This window comes from Astatotilapia calliptera, chromosome 4 (assembly GCF_964374335.1).
Source record: "Astatotilapia calliptera chromosome 4, fAstCal68.1, whole genome shotgun sequence".
Lineage (NCBI taxonomy): Eukaryota > Metazoa > Chordata > Actinopteri > Cichliformes > Cichlidae > Astatotilapia > Astatotilapia calliptera.
The window spans coordinates 17,849,826-17,867,391 of NC_137425.1; the positions used below are offsets into that span (position 1 = coordinate 17,849,826).

The 17,566-nt window shown below is 39.3% G+C and overlaps 2 protein-coding genes across 3 annotated transcripts in view; both read left to right on the plus strand.

Annotated features, from left to right (window-relative positions):
* Positions 1–17,566, plus strand: part of LOC113020872 (cytoplasmic phosphatidylinositol transfer protein 1) — a 55,196-nt gene that overhangs the window by 17,035 nt on the left and 20,595 nt on the right. The window lies entirely within an intron of this gene.
* On the plus strand, positions 454–4,256 carry LOC145428560 (rano class II histocompatibility antigen, A beta chain-like). Of its 2 annotated transcripts, none has more exons than XM_080300912.1 (5): positions 454–653; positions 757–1,011; positions 1,329–1,622; positions 1,725–1,798; positions 3,501–4,256. In XM_080300912.1, exons 1-5 carry the CDS (start codon positions 602–604, stop codon positions 3,510–3,512), a joined length of 687 nt encoding a protein of 228 aa, XP_080157038.1. In that variant the 5' UTR covers positions 454–601; the 3' UTR covers positions 3,513–4,256. The 2 variants fall into 2 exon arrangements, with proteins under 2 accessions (XP_080157038.1, XP_080157037.1); XM_080300911.1 differs by having other exon boundaries at positions 457–653; positions 1,725–1,859.

Below are 17,566 nucleotides of genomic sequence, written 5' to 3' on the forward strand. Positions count from 1 at the left end.
TACATGTTGAAAACAAACATTATGCTGATGTGATTATTCAGAGAGGAAACTGCACAATATATTTACATACAACACAAAAGAACTGTAAAAATATGAGTATATGAAAGCATAACTACACCAAATAATTACATTTGGGTATTTCCAGTAATGCAACAATTAAAAATAGGTCACTTTGAAGACTGCATCTGTTAAAGGCTGTGTAGTTAAATTGTTTTAGATATATAATGTGTATGACAAATTGGTTGCAGTTGACTGGATTAATTTGGTTTTGCCCACTGATATTCCTGTTCTGCCTAATTACTCCGCTTAATGTTAATGTTAAGTTACAATTATCTGCTCAGTTTGTTGTTTCTCACTTTTCCAAATACATAGGCAGGGCATTTACCAGAACTGGTAGCAGCTGACTTTCAGTAACACTAAATAGGAGTGGCAATAACCAGTGTGAACCACAGTCATTAATTGTGAGGGATTTTCCACTGAGCAAAAAGAAAGGTACATTCTTTCATGTAGTTGACATGCCATCATTCATTTTCTTCTGTCTATATACACCTAAATCATACACACCAGAGGCTTCATTTTTATATCCGACTACTGAGGAAATATGCGTATCCAGAATTTTTATTTTTACATGTTTCTTTCTCTCTTCGGTCTAGGTGAGTTGCATCTCTTTTCTCTTTCAGTTTAACAGTAAATTTCAAGTTTTAGGTGTTATTATAGCAATGCTTCTGACAATAAATTATAATCCTTGTGTTACAGTTTCCTCAGATGAGGATTACTTCCAATCCAGAGCATGCTGTACTTTCAAAGGTCCACACTTCGAAGATATGGAGTATACACGTATAATCAGTTTGAACAAGATTGCAGTGTTGGAGTACAATAATACGAGGGGCAGCTGGATTGGATTTACACCCTACACAATAGAACTTGCAAAATTTTGGAACCTAAATCCATTTGGCACGAGGGACGCAAAAGCATTGTGTTCAGACAACCTTGGCTACATCCAAATCTTAAGTAAGACCATTTTTCCTTAAACTACTTAAAATCCCTCTTGTGCATGCTCATTCAGTGATATTGCTTACTGAGGCATTTAATCAAATGGAGCCACTGATATTAAAAAAGGATCTATTTATTATAAATACTGGTAATTATCATAAAAACTATAACTATTATATTTTTGCCCAATTAACCCATGGTATAGCAGGTTCAGAAATTTAATAATTAACTACATAATTATTGGTGATATCTTATAATCTGTATAAGTAACAGAATTAGAAAAAGCATACTAATTGTTTTAAGTTAAAAACAAATGTTTTGGGGTTTTTTTTCAGGTAATGTTACATATATACCCACCATCAGAGTGAAATCAGTAAAGCAGTATAGTGGTGGACATCCAGCCATGCTTGTGTGCAGTGCTTTCAACTTTTATCCGAAACAAATCCGAATGACGTGGTTGCGTAACCAAAAGGAAGTTACTACAGGTGTCAGTTACTCTGAAGTGATGCCTGATGGAGACTGGTACTACCAGATTCATTCTTACTTGGAATACACCCCAATTCATGGAGAAAAAATTACCTGTGTGGTTGAACATTTAAGCATCTCTGAGCCAATACTTGCAATTTGGGGTGAGTTTTATTTTGCAATGCAAATAATCCATAAATAAACAAATAACATATGTTTTTAAGAAAATGCAATAATTACAAACATATTTTTTATTGGTGTTTTAGATCCTACCCTTCCTGTGGCTGCACGAAACAAAATCATTGTTGGAACATGTGGACTCTTGCTTGGTTTTGTTATTGTGAGCTGTGGATTCATTTATCACAAGAAAAAGTCTTCTGTATACAATGCTTTCTGTCAAGGCAAGGGCATATATTAGATTTAAATATTTACAGCTATGACAAATATTTATTCTTACCGATATAGGGAGTGCAGAATTATTAGGCAAGTTGTATTTTTGAGGAATAATTTTATTGTTGAACAACAACCATGTTCTCAATGAACCCAAAAAACTCATTAATATCAAAGCTGAATGTTTTTGGAAGTAGTTTTTAGTTTGTTTTTAGTTTTAGCTATTTTAGGGGGATATCTGTGTGTGCAGGTGACTATTACTGTGCATAATTATTAGGCAACTTAACAAAAAACAAATATATACCCATTTCAATTATTTATTTTTACCAGTGAAACCAATATAACATCTCCACATTCACAAATATACATTTCTGACATTCAAAAACAAAACAAAAACAAATCAGCGACCAATATAGCCACCTTTCTTTGCAAGGACACTCAAAAGCCTGCCATCCATGGATTCTGTCAGTGTTTTGATCTGTTCACCATCAACATTGCGTGCAGCAGCAACCACAGCCTCCCAGACACTGTTCAGAGAGGTGTACTGTTTTCCCTCCTTGTAAATCTCACATTTGATGATGGACCACAGGTTCTCAATGGGGTTCAGATCAGGTGAACAAAGTGGCCATGTCATTAGTTTTTCTTCTTTTATACCCTTTCTTGCCAGCCACGCTGTGGAGTACTTGGACGCATGTGATGGAGCATTGTCCTGCATGAAAATCATGTTTTTCTTGAAGGATGCAGACTTCTTCCTGTACCACTGCTTGAAGAAGGTGTCTTCTAGAAACTGGCAGTAGGACTGGGAGTTGAGCTTGACTCCATCCTCAACCCGAAAAGGCCCCACAAGCTCATCTTTGATGATACCAGCCCAAACCAGTACTCCACCTCCACCTTGCTGGCGTCTGAGTCGGACTGGAGCTCTCTGCCCTTTACCAATCCAGCCACGGGCCCATCCATCTGGCCCATCAAGACTCACTCTCATTTCATCAGTCCATAAAACCTTAGAAAAACCAGTCTTGAGATATTTCTTGGCCCAGTCTTGACGTTTCAGCTTGTGTGTCTTGTTCAGTGGTGGTCGTCTTTCAGCCTTTCTTACCTTGGCCATGTGTCTGAGTATTGCACACCTTGTGCTTTTGGGCACTCCAGTGATGTTGCAGCTCTGAAATATGGCCAAACTGGTGGCAAGTGGCATCTTGGCAGCTGCACGCTTGACTTTTCTCAGTTCATGGGCAGTTATTTTGCGCCTTGGTTTTTCCACACGCTTCTTGCGACCCTGTTGACTATTTTGAATGAAACGCTTGATTGTTCGATGATCACGCTTCAGAAGCTTTGCAATTTTGAGACTGCTGCATCCCTCTGCAAGATATCTCACTATTTTTGACTTTTCTGAGCCTGTCAAGTCCTTCTTTTGACCCATTTTGCCAAAGGAAAGGAAGTTGCCTAATAATTATGCACACCTGATATAGGGTGTTGATGTCATTAGACCACACCCCTTCTCATTACAGAGATGCACATCACCTAATATGCTTAATTGGTAGTAGGCTTTCGAGCCTATACAGCTTGGAGTAAGACAACATGCATGAAGAGGATGATGTGGACAAAATACTCATTTGCCTAATAATTCTGCACTCCCTGTATTCTTGTGTTTACAGGACGAGTGCTGATTCCTGTGGAACACCTGCCTACAGATGGAACAACTTAACAGTCACAACTGAAGCCATGTCTATTGTCACTTAAAATTCAAAATTTTCACAGTGTATGAAAAGCTCTTCAGAGAGTGTTGCAGAATGATTCCTAAACATAGAATTTAGTTTTCATTTTGCACTTCTGAGTTTCATCTTAAAGCAGGTCTGTGTTTAACACAAGCCTTCACATCATGTTTTCATGTTTTGTTTGGTGGTGATGTTTACTGTGAAGGTATTTCAGTTCATTTAAATCCTAATATCACCATTTATGATTGTATTTACAGTAATTTATAAAGATTACCTTGCTCAGCAAAATATACATATTCTACACTTTTAGATATTATTGATTTTTTGTTGGGGGAACCTGGGTAATTCTAACTTCCTGGTTGAGCTTAAAATGTCTTCTCAGATTACTCTAATTGTATTATATTTCTGTGTTTAGCAGCATACCTAATATATGTTTGTATACATGTAATGCAGCAGTTTTATGGCTGGTTGGTTCTGTAATGTTCTCCAAATACTACTATAGTAAACTATTGCTTTCATATCAATATGAAATCTTGTTAATATCTCTTGATTATTCAAATCTGCTAAATCCTTTTATGAGTCTTATTTATATTTCACACTAGTTCTGTCATCAACAGGAACAGAAATATATAAACACAATATAGTGACATATATTTGACAATATATTTGACATTTGCATTAAATTATAAGCATAAACTTCTGTTTCTTGGCTCTCTGCTTCTGTTGCACTACTTAACAGACAACACAACTTTAATGTTTTGCATTCAAGCAAAGTGAGTAATACATTTTAGAATAAAAATAATATTTAGAACATGTTAAGGTATTTTTAAACTAACAATAGTATTTAGCATTTAAAGCAAGAAGGAGCACACCCAGAGCAATAAAATGAGCTATGCCTGGGCTGTCCTAATGAACCTGGAGGTCACACAAATCACCTAAAAGGACAACAGATTGCCCTTGAAAGTCAGAACTTGTGGGAATGTAACTAAAGTGAACAATATTATTTGTGCATAAAAGCTGGGGTAGTGGTTTTATTTGTGGTTACAGTGTCATGGTAGTACACACCTGTAAAATAAACACTGTAAAGTTTCATGTCTGTGTCTTGCCAAAGTTGACAGCTATTTACAGAAAAAAATTGTCAAGACAAAGATGCAAACAAAAACACTTTCAAGGAGAAAATAATATAAGAGGAAATTCTGACACACCTGTAAATGAAAGATAGTAACAGAGAAGAGAGCTAGAGCGGTACACTAGAAAACAGATTTCAGGAAACCATGTACTTCAAAATTCCAATTCAAAATTATGCTCATTATCTGCAGTGTTGGAAAGGTTACTTTTAAAATGTATTTCACTACAGATTACAGAATACATGCCCCAAAATGTATTTTGTACTGTATTCCGTTATGTTACATAATATATTATCATGCTTTTTACAACTACATAAATGTACTATTGATGTGTGATTTATTACTGTTACTTAAGATTATTCGCCATCCCCCCCTCTGTCCCCTTCTGGCTGCCTCTGCCTCAATTTTATCCCACAACTTAGACATTCACATTACTCACACTCTCATTACACATAGATATAGGATCTTGGGGGTGGGCACGATACACGGAATCCAAATTACCATCAGGGTGTACACCTCACCCCTGGCGTCGTTGCCCACCTCTCAATTTTAAATACACGTAGACATTGAGGGCTAGCAGGAGGGACTATGCGCTTACCTGCTGCTCTCTGGCAGGTAGCTCCATGCCCTCCTGGGTTTTAAATGCACCTTAGAACACACATGCATCAACACTACAATGAGCGGGTGGAGGGAGGTTTGGAGTCTTCTCTCACCCCCGTTCTCTGCGGCCCGCTGGAGCAGGGGGGCTAGGAGGAGGAGTTGGCCGTCCGACTGCGGTCTGGAGTGTGGGGCCTCCCTGCTGCTGCGGAGTCGGGGCGGTCTGCCTTTCCCCACCGCAGGGAAAAGGGTAACTCCACCTGGGTCTGGGTGCAGTTCCTGGTGGCCTTCTGGTGCTCCGGTTTTGTTTTGCTTCGAGCCCTCCTTCCTGGGCCGCCGCCGCCCTCCCTGGTCGGGTTTTTTTGTTTTTGGTCGGTTTTGGTTTTCTTGTGTTGGGCTGTCTGGGGCCAGCCCTTGACGGGGGGGTACTGTCATGATCCTGGGTCCTTTTGACCCAGCGTTTTGTGTTTTCTCTTCGCGATTTTGGTTCTGTTCTTCCTCTGGTTAGTGTTTACTCTGTTCTGCCCGTGTGTTCCTGTATCTAGTCCGCGTTTCTTAGTTTGTGTCCTTTCATGTGTAAGTTCCTGTTTTATTGTGAAAGGTCTGCGTCTTAAGTGAGTGTTTTCATTCTCCCCTTCTCTTGTCTCTTGTTTTAACACAAAAAAGACCTCAATGTCAGATTACAACTATCTACCATGAGGTAGATGCAAAAATTCTAGTATATCATAAAAACCAAGAAAAAATATATCAATGAAGTTGAATGACTTGCACATCTGTGAGGATACCAGTTTGTCTTTCTTATTTGTTTTGTCACTTGATTAAATTACTGTGTTTTATATATTCAGTAAATATCTAACAGATATTTACATTTCGTTCCTTCCAGTAATTGCAGTATTTCCACAAAAATTACAATCCATGGTGAGGCATCCTTCCATCAGTCTGTACATCCAAGGCTACGTTCACACTGCAGGTCTTAATGCTCAATTACGCTTTTTTGACACTACAAATAAAATGCGACAGCAAACGCGCTCTAGTGTGAACCCTCAAAGCGGCCCGCATGCGCAAAAGAAGACGTCACACACAACGCGCTCTGTTTAGACCCAGAGCAAACAATATTGTTTGACTGATGGCCCTTAATATAAAGCCTTCGGACTTTACGTTTCCCAATTTTTGCTTCAAGTTATTTTGTTATTTACATAATAATGTAAATAACCTAATAACTATCCTTATTGCTGTTTTAGAGAGGAGCGGTGCTTCAAAGGATAGTTGCAGATTTCTGTCAGAATCTGCAGATTATACAGTACAAGTAACATGTTCACGTTTCTCCAACGTTGTCTTCCCAACAGTTTCACTGACATCTACGCTGGATGGTCAGGAAGTGTTCGTGATGCCTTCTCCGGCGCTGATAATTGGCGTCTGTCTTGTGTCAGTGACGTAAAAGACGGATTTAATGCGACATGACCATTCAAACAGCAGTCACTTTCTAAAACATGGGATATGTATCGGATTCAGTACCACATACGAAAGTGACCCAGATCGGATCTGAAAATATCGGATTTGTGCCGTTCACACTGTCATACCATAAATGGATATGGGTCGCATAGGGTCAAAAAAAAAATCGGATTTGATGCGCTTTCGCCTGCAGTGTGAACGTAGCCCAAAATTCATAAGAATCGCTACTCCTTCTAGAATATTGGCTAGACTTTAGTAAAGCTAGATTCATTTCTCATGAATAAGACTGTTTTCCACTGGGCTGGCAAGTAGGTAGGCAGTGTGGATTCCCAAGTTTGTGAATGTGGTAACTCGAGAGCAAGGCAATGTAGGATTTTGAAATTGATACCATACGTGCATCTTCTTTGAGGGTGAATGGCACCACTGGTGGCTGAAAGTATTTTTTTTTTTATGGTAATCTGCAATTTCTCACTAAATATTTACCATTACTAATGATAAACGCTTGGTCTTGCAAGAACAAAAAATAATCTTAAATGGTAAATGGTATGTATTTGTATAGCGCTTTATTTAGTCCCTAAGGACCCCAAAGCACTTTACACGTTCAGCCATCCACCCATTCACACACTGGTGATGGCAAGCTACATTGTAGCCACAGCCGCCCTGACAGAGGCAAGGCTGCCGGACACTGGCGCTACTGAGCCCTCTGACCACCACCAGTAGGCAACGGGTGAAGTGTCTTGCCCAAGGACACAACGACCGAGACTGTCCGAGCCGGGGCTCAAACCGGCAACTGCCAACTTTTGAGCCACAATCTTAACCTTCCTTTTGTGATCAAAAATGATGTACTGTAATAACAGAACTCACAGGAACTTTCAAAATAATCTGAAATATAGAATGAAATATAAACTGCTTCACTCCTCCACTTCTTAAACTTCTTTTGCAGAACCTGATATAAACATTAAGAAGTTTTGCATTACTTTACTGCTTCATTTTTCACTGAACATCAAAAAAAATTGTGGCCTTCTAATACTTCTTTCAATAACTTCTTTACTATTCCTGCAGAATAGTAAATAGATATGGAAATCATATCTACATGTCTATAGACCTCACCCTCAAACGTCCTGGGAGATCAAGGAAGGTTGAGCACAGCAACAATAATTTAGCACAACAACACAATCACGTTCTTCCCCTTTCCATACAAGGGTAGCAATATAGCAGTACATAAAAAAACAATACAATGGTGTTTGTCATGCTAGCAGGACTGCACTGTATCAAAGCAAACACATGAGACTGACACACAAGGATACAAACATGGAAGACCTTGTGGGTGTTAGCAGCAACAGCACTGCACATTTATGTTTTTATCAGAACATCTGTGTGAAAGTAAAGTGTTTGTTTCTAAATTTGTCTTTGTTATACTTTTTCCCACAGTGTAGAGGTATGTGATGTACAGTGCAAAGGGTTGGGCTGCATGTACTGTTTCTGTGTGTGTGAGAGAGAGAGGGACTGATCAGGGCAGGTTTAACTAGTTTGAAGCCTTCAGGGAAGTTAATCTGATACCCAGTAGCATTGCAACACATTGAATCTTGCCCTTATAAATTAATTGGGTAACAGGTAGACTGCAAAAATGGGTGTTTAAATGTCTTCCCTGGTTTGTCAGTTATGTAGAGTTATCTTCTCTCTCCACTTGTCCTGACATCCCAACATAGTGTGAAATAACCTCAGGAGAAGTCCCTTTAAAAGAAGTCCCTTTTATGCTTGTACCAAGAACAAGAAACTTTTTTTAGTTACAGATTGGGAAGGTGAACTCAAATAACAAAAAGAGGTATGCTGAACCTGCATCATAGTACAGGTTCCTGGTACTTTTCCTGGAAAAGAAAACAAACAAAAATATAAGTAAACTTAAATTTAGGGTTTTGGTAGTGCAGCTTGGCTCTTGGCATGTTAATATTTTTGTCCCGTGACTCATTTTGGACTTTTTAGTAATTGAAACATGACACAGGTTTTGTAGTGCTCACTGTGGAGTCCTTTTCATTATTACTGTTACTGTGTGTATGTGTTTTTGCTATAATATTTATTCAAACGAAATGTAAATCTTCACTGTATTCAGTAGTGGTCGCACAGGAAACTCCTTGTCTAATTAAAAATTATAACAATTAGTCAAATGTTGTTCAAGTAAAGTTGTTTCTAATGTTCCCAGTATGACACGCCAACAAAGGCTGTTTTTGTATTTTTGTTCTTGTTTTTTTTAGGCACAGCTACATGGTTAAACAATGAGGAAAGATACCTGTTTGGCACAGATGTTGTTGCCTAGCCAGAAAGTTTAGTTGGTTGGCTGATATCCAGTGTCTTTTTGCAGCCTAACAGTGTTGATCTTTATTTTACTGGTTTCATTTGGGCACATTTGACTTCACTTTTATTTATTTGTTTTTTTACATGCCAAAAAGCTAAGAAAGTATCCAATGCTTTTTGAAACTGAATTCCCAAAACTGCTATTTTTATAACAAGATAACAAAACAACCTAACAATGTGCTTTTTTGCTCATTTTTTCTAATCATTCTCTACGTCACCACTGCTGTGAGTTTACCTAGCTCTCTCCATGCATAATGAATGAGATGAGTTTTCCACAAACAATCTGAAATTCAAGTTATACCAAAACACTCCAGACTGGAACGGAAGGGACAAAAGGCTTATGTAACAATAAGGTGCTTGCCAAAACAAGAAATGACTTCTCTAAGAAAACCACGTGGTTCTTGCTCAAAGCTTAGTTGGAAGTGAACAGAGTGATGGATTTAAACTGACTGTGAATGTTGTTTTATTGCTGGTAAATTGGTCTTGAGCATATATAGCAACAAAATGAAATCAATCAAAAATCAGTGTAGCAGCCAATGCGTGCCACGCCCAAGGCTGAACAGTTCTTTGTTTTTCTCAGTAAAATCCACCTTAATTTGTTCCTTTTTAAATTGCTCTTACGTGAGTAGACTTAAACATGTTCAGAACGTTTCAGTCTCTCAACCTTTGTTTACCTCTAGTACTTAATGATGAAATAGATTTAACCCAGTAGAAGCATTTGACAGTGAACCAAAGTTGTGGAACTTTGCTACTTTCAGCTGTGCCCTTATTCACAAGAGGTCACCACAGCAGGTAGTGCCACATGTTTGATTTGGCAGATTTATACAACAGCCCTTCCTGACTTCCCCTGCAGGGATTTCTGTGTCCTCCTGGGATTGAATCAGGCAGACGTGTAGACATCTATACAAAAAAAACACAAACAGTATGTTTCCTGGTGCATTTATTCAAGCATTTATTTCATGCAGGGATGATTTAAATGGCCAATCGTTACTTGTTTTTGGCACAGCCAAAGCATTGCTACTGAATATGGAGTAGAGAAACATACTTTAACTGTTTCAGGTGGATACTTGATATTTCATGGATGGTTTGACACAATCCAGTCCCCTCATCAAACATGGAAATCGGTTAGATTAGATCCACTGTCAGACCGTACGTAAAAACTTTTACAGAGCTGTCTGAAATCTCTGACTCTATTATTAGCACTCTGTTACATTAGCAAATCAGCATTTCCAATATGAAATTAAAATAAAGTTCTCAGCACAGCAAACAGTGATGGCATTTCCCGGCTAAATGGGAGGATTGGCTTATTTGAATTGCTCCAAAAGTATTGCTGTGATTGATGTCTTTGTGTTATTCATAAACTATAAAGCCAAATTTGTAATTGTGACACCAAGTCATTCACTATCACTTCACAATTGTGTTTTTACAGCCTTAATAATCGCTGGACTGTAGTAACACTTGCAAACACAGTTGTATGTTAGATGATATCCCACACATACATGCATTAAAGGACTAACATAGGGGTGAAGGCATATTACTGGAGATGACTTAAACCACTTAGAAAGCTACACATAAACATCAACCATTTGTCATTGCTGTTTTATCCATGTATTGGTCATCCTTTTGAAAGCATTGCGACTTCACTGCTGCCTCTGCCAGCACAGTGACTGCAGTACTGCTGAGGTCAAACGTGTTACCGATTCAGATTATCAAAAGTGTTATTACAGGGTTTGAAGTGAGGCGCTGTGTTCAACCATGCTTATGCTGTGAGACAGAGGGGGAGGAAAAATAGCATCAGAGGATGGAAATGGCAAAGCAACATAAAGGAGTGTCAGTAGAGGAAAAGTTGAAGGAGAAACTGATATGCATCGAGGAGGGTATGAATGCAGAAAGGAACAGGAGTAAAAGGGAGGGCAAGAAACAGCTGCACTCAATCAAGGCCGGTTATGTAATGTCTCACAATCTGTCAGCTTCCCAAACATCTTTCTTCAGCGGCTCTTACTTTTTTTTTTTTTTTAAATCTCCCATCCCTGATCATCATCTCTACTTTTTAAGGACACTCTTACAGTCCTTTCTCCTGTTTCATGCCTGGATATCATTACATTATTTTCATCAGCCACTCAATGTGCTGCCAGGCAGGGGGTAAAGATGATGCATAGCGGAGTGATCCATAGTGAGTGATCTTGATGTTATGTAATCTTTGGTTCATTGACCTCAGACGCTGCAGAGTTGGAGAAAGAGGAGAAGCTAACGAGTTAGAGAGGTGGGGGGAAAAGATGTTATAGAGGGGAAGCACGACGGGAGAGTGCTCTCTCCCACCTGCAGCAATCAGTATTAATAAATTTCACCTCACCACACACCTTTGACATAGTTTATGCAACACACTCTTGTTCTCAGCAGGAGCTGTAAGAAAGCTTGTTTTTCAGGTGTGCTGTTTCCAAGGCTAAATTCACCCAGTGGAGCTTGTTTTATAAACTACAAATTAAAAATTAATTATCTGCAATCTGCTGAAATCTATAGACTGTGAAAAAATAAAAGCTGGTTATATAAAACCTGCTCACATTGCTTTCTGTTTAAAATTTCTATTATTGCTTGTTTATTCCCCCCCCCCCCCCCCCCAAAGGGAGGGAGTATGTAGTCGGTTTGTTTGTTTGTTAGCGATTTAGCCTCCAGAGTTTTCAAGATGTCGTTTTCAAATTTTGTGCGATGACAGAAACCAATAACGGCCCGAGCTGATTTAATTTTGTCAAGGTCAAGCTTTAGGCCACAAATGTGAAAATCTGTAAAAATGTCCAATCTTTTATGGATCATCTTCAAACTTACAGCATACTACGCCTCAGGGAATGTGACCCTGGTTGGCTAAGCATTTGATTTTGACCTTCATTGTGAGTGCCTGAGGTCAAAGTTGACCTTGAAAATATTTTCAAGAAACCATATCGAGTAATATGTCATATGAAACGAAATGGAGAGAGCTGTACAACGCACTTTTTATTTTTTCAACATGATGCCCTAGAACCTCACAGTGATGCCACAAAATGTTTATACTCACACACTGCATGAATATATCTTAAAATCTCACATTTTTACAGCTTATGGAGCCAAGATTTCAGCCAATTCTTCTCCAATCATACAGGTTAAGATAAATAAAAAAAATACACCGTTTTGGTACGTATGCTTCAAGGCCAACGGTCAGGGTTACATGAAAATGCTTTAGTTTCCACTGGATTATATTAGTCAATATATTAGTCAACGGGGAGACGTGAACACTTTTTTTGTTAGCTCTTTAAAACATTTTTAATGAAACATTATGACTTCGCAATGGCACAAAAAGCTTAATATACTACACTAGATTAGCAGTATTAAAAATGCTGACAACAGCACAAATTATCTATGAAAACAATGCAGATGTTGTTATTGGGGATTTCCAAAAATGATGCTGATGTCAGCAGGTTATAAAAACAAATATAGATTTACAATAGCCCTTAGCCTTCGGGCTAGAAAAGAGTTTGTGGTGGTAATTTTCCATTTTCCATTCTGAGCCTGTATTTTAGACAGATAATCACATCTGGACCACACCTGGAGTGTTTATTGGGATTAGTATGGGCTTCTTAATTACTTCAAACTTCTGCTCACTCTGTATTTTTGTAGAAAAGTGCAAAAAGTATACATACTAACAGTATACTTATACAATATACTATAATATGCGGGGGGAGGGGAGGGGGAAATCAGTTTGATTCACAGCCAAAAGTGAGAAAAATGTCTTTAAAGTGCTTAGACATCTTCTCTCAGCCTTCCTTTTATTAACTGATCCATGATAGTAACATACCATGTTTAGTTCCATTAATTTATTAATACATTTAAAGGGCATAAACAATAACCCATGCATGAAACCTCCTGTATTCCCTGCAGAAAAGGCCCTAACACCAGCTCTCTTCCTCTGTCACTCTACTTTTCTCTCAGCGGCTGCACTGCCCGAGTGCTCGAGTGAGGCTATCACACTGCGAAAGGCAGCTGTCCCCGTGTGCGGCACAGAATTCATTAGTGTTAAGCTACTGTAACAGTTTGCTTCAGTGAGCCAGCTGCCACCCTTTGCATCCTCCCACACTGCCTGTGTCACCTCTGTGGAGAGTGAATTCATCAAACCTTTGCAGGGAGTTTGAGCTCACCTTCACATTTTGCTGAATCAGCACCAGAGGAGAAAATACAGTCACTCATATGCACTTACTCTCGACAGCATGCCCACGTTTGTGCTGAAACGGCAGAATGTGTGCCAGTGTCTGTGCGTGTGTGTGTACATCAGCAGTTACAGCTTTAGAGCTGTAAGAAATTTTACAAACCGAGGAAATGTTGGAGTAGAGAGACGCTGTTTAGGCTGTTAGAAAGTATTCATCTGAGATGTATAGGATTAGTGTTTTATAACACAGGTATGATTTGCCCAGTGATTTAAATAAGGCAGAATAAGTTGATTTAAAGTTAAAGCAATTACTGAAAGCCAGTTCAGGACAGGTTTGGATTATTAGTTTTCTAATTTAGTGTAGTTTAGTTGAAGTTTAGTTGAGTCTAATGTGTCAGGTTGAGTCAAAATGCATATTGGGTCCCAGCGTCGATAAAACTGAGTAGGGTTGAAAACCTCCCACTGCCTTTGCACATTTCATCTATCGGTTCTCTTTTTGGGGATCTGCCTCAAGTGGTCATTCGAGGAACTGCAATTAATTTTTTTTAGACTTGTAGGATTTGCTGCTTAATAAGAAGCTGAACCTGTTTTATGCCCTAACCTGCCTCCGTTATTTCTCTCTCGCCTAATTTCAAATTGAGGAGAAACCTGATGTCAGGAATATTTTCTGTGAGCTCTAAACAGGATTTTTTAGGCCATCTTTTCATCAGTTGTGCATTACATGTAAGCTAGTAAACTGTCATTCTCTTTAATAGTAATAGAGTTTTTGTGATTTTGTTTTATTGCTGTGAAATTGTCCATTTTAAATATTTTCCACTGCTTTGTTTCTAACTATGCTAGCAGAAAGACTGTTCGTTTGCTTTTTAAGTCTACAGCAGCATCACATGTGGCGCTCTTTCTCCTTCTGTTTTCAGCATGCTTCTATCCCTATACTGATTGGACGTGAGCGAGACCGTCTTAGTAACATCTACTGCAGATTCACCATGCATTTATCCTGTTTGTATGACTCTTTAAGGCACAGGTCTTATATGGAACTCCCACACCTCTGAAACAGCTCTGCACTGGAGCCAAATGTCCTTTATGACAGAATATGAGCTCCACAGCAGTCCTCCTGATAGTATTTTTAATGGAGTTCTTTGATCTGATGTATGATATTTAGGAGTTGTGCATTTGCTCTGATGCTAGCTCGTTTCTGTGAGATGAGCAAGAAAATGGAAGCTGCTGTCTCACGTAGCCTGGAGGCACAATGCAGTATGTGTTTCTGTGCCTCTTCTGCTGGAGGATTTTGAGAGTGTGTTTTGCAGCTGAATTTAAAAATGTGACTATGATGCGATTATTATGTAATGTCACCTAATGTCCTTTTGTCATATAGTTTTAGATAAATTCTCCAAGTTTGTACAGTAGCTTATATATTAATGTACTAGTGTTGCACGTGATAGTCAGACTTGGAAAAACAGTGTTTGGTGGCCGCAGCATGATCAAAATTATTGAAACCGTGTGCAATGAACTTGTTGCCTTTTAATGATAAGGATATGGTCAACGAACACTTACAGTCAGCTGCCATCTTCACTGCAAATAAACAAGAAAACCAGATCTTCCAGGAGAAAAACCATCACAACCGTGATGGAGAATGCAACAACACGTACAGGATAACAAGTGGGAAAGCAGCTGAAACTATGAGACAGGAGAAGTATATATGCAAAGCACAAGAGAAAATAGGTCATCAAAATAAAACAGGAACTACCTAACAGCGAGACAAGGACTAAGACACATGAGCTTGACAGAGAGACAGACAAAATACTGAGACAAGACTGAGGGGACAGAATGTTAACCCTAAGGATTTACAAACACAGCGAAAGGAATGAAACCAGAACACTAAAGGAGCTTGTACCGGGCATAAAGAAATAAGAAACAAGGCACGTAAACACGAAGAAAGAACAGAGAGATAAATATAACCATAAAACAAAGATACAAAACCAGAAAAACCCTTAAACTTCCCCAAAACTTAAAACCCTGGATGCAAGACCCAGGTACCATGACGGTAAAGACATGACTACTGATTTCAAGCACAGCCAGAACCTCCAGATCTGAAACAGAAATTCCCCCACAAATAGGACAAAAAGCAATTTAACTGCACAATGACATAGGCACATGGCAATTTTGCTTTTATGTAACCAGAATACAACCAGGTGGTCATCAAGTGAGTCACTCTCCTAATTCAAAGATACTCATCACAGACGAGTTTTACTCAACAATGTAGACTGACTGACTGCAACATGCCAGGCTGCAAGGCAATTACTTTGCCATGAAAAATGGCTCCAGAGAACGCAGGCTGTTGCACGCTCCGCCGCTGGGTAACCAGTTGCAATGAGTCACTAACAGCGAAAAGTGCTGCAGTCGTCCGACAGCCACAGATTTGTGACCATTTCTGACCATTAAGAGGCGAGGATGTGACCTCAGGGAAGAGCTGGTGTGTTTTAAAAATGCCTTGTTATTTATTCATAGCGCTGAAAGCATTTGTGGTCCAAGCCTGAATATATTTGTTAGGCGGGGTTTGATAAATTAGCAGCAGCGTTTGCCAGAATCATTAAATACATCTCCATGTACATTTGAAAATGCTTTTCTTGGCCGGTGTTTGTGTGCTGACAGAGGGTGTTTATATCTGCATGTGCCCTCTGATGCTATAATAATTCATCCACCATATGTGCAGATGAGATAGAACAACATGGATGGATTTCACAAGTAAAGAGTTTAAAGCTTTTCATACCATTGCTGTAAGAAATGAAAGGATAATTTTCTGTAAATATATCAAATCTGGCTTTATTGATCAGCTTAGATGAGTTTACAAAAAGCAAATCCACTTCTTTGGCATGTGTCCAGATGCACACATGCACACCCAGAAACGGACATAAAAATTAAAGCTATTTATCTCGACAGGAGCGCAGTCAGTTATCCAAGAATACTGAGCGCTGTGAGCAGCAATTACTCTGTCAGTGGTTGAATTTTAATTACATTTTAGCACTGTGCCCGGTATTGTCTCATGTGTGTAAGTGTAATTGTGTCTGCGTGTGTCCTTATCTTACAGTAGCACACTGTAGCACAATGACCACAGTTCCCCAACACCTGCTGTTGCGTTAGAGCAGGGAGCCAAAAAACCAGAGAGAGACACACACAGAGTGTGATCACAGTAAAAGGCTTAATGCTTTCATCTTAAAATGAATATACTCTGTCTTTTAAATGCATGACCACAGACAGCCAACCAAAGACTGGAAACAAGATGAAACAGTTAGCCTCGCTCTGTCCGAAGGTAGCAAAATCCACCTATCAGCATTTCTAAAGCTTAAGGAAAAAGAAGCTCAAAAATTTTTGCTTTAGAGTTCTTTAATTTCTCCCGCCTACTGCAGCCCTCTTCTTCCTCAACTCTATTCTTTTGATATGTACAATAAGGCACGATTCATCCTACACTTTTACTGTACCGGTAATTTTGTTCCATTTTCTTGGGTCACGCTGGCCAAAAAAATAGAAATTTTGCCACCAGCACCAGGAGCAGCTCCATGAGCAATCACGGTCCACTACTTTAATTTCAAGGTTTCCATTACTTGAGTGCCAAAGGTGACTGAACTCTACGTGGCTTTTACCAGGTAATGAGCTAAGAGCAAAGTTTGGAGGTGAGCAAGAATAGGAGTTCAGAAAGTAAAAGGTTGGATTTTAGTGTATAGGTGGAGACCAGGTAAAGAGGAATGAGACAGGAGGAGGTGTAAATAGGAGAGAAAAGAAAGTATACCTCGGCTGATGAGAGCTCATATTTTTCCTTGCTGTCCTTGATCCTGCCCAGAGGCTCTAGAGGGAGAAAGAGAGAGATAAAAAGAAATTATTCATGGCCACTCTAACCAAGGCAAGGGCCACTTCTCCCTTCTAGTCATTAGAGCGAGATTTCCAAAGACAACAATGAAAAGCAGCCCCTCATTCATCAGCTGCAGCTTTCAGGTAGCCAGCAGACGGCGAGCCGGATACAATGCCTGGCAGGGAGCACAATGGCCGGGCTGTTTACACAACATGTCCAAACCCAAATTAGTCAAAGAGGGAAACAGAAAACATGGTGCTTAATGGTAATACACTGTTGCTAGTCATCAGTATGATGGGAGGGATGTTCAGAGGTCCTCTTGAGTGGGCACTCTGCCTTGATGTTTTTCATCCAGCGTGGAGATTTATGTCAGCTCTTCAACCATCTCTCATGTTTCAGCTACAACAGGAATATTTTGATATGTACAACAATCTCCTTTATCCTTCTTTAGCTGCCTCAG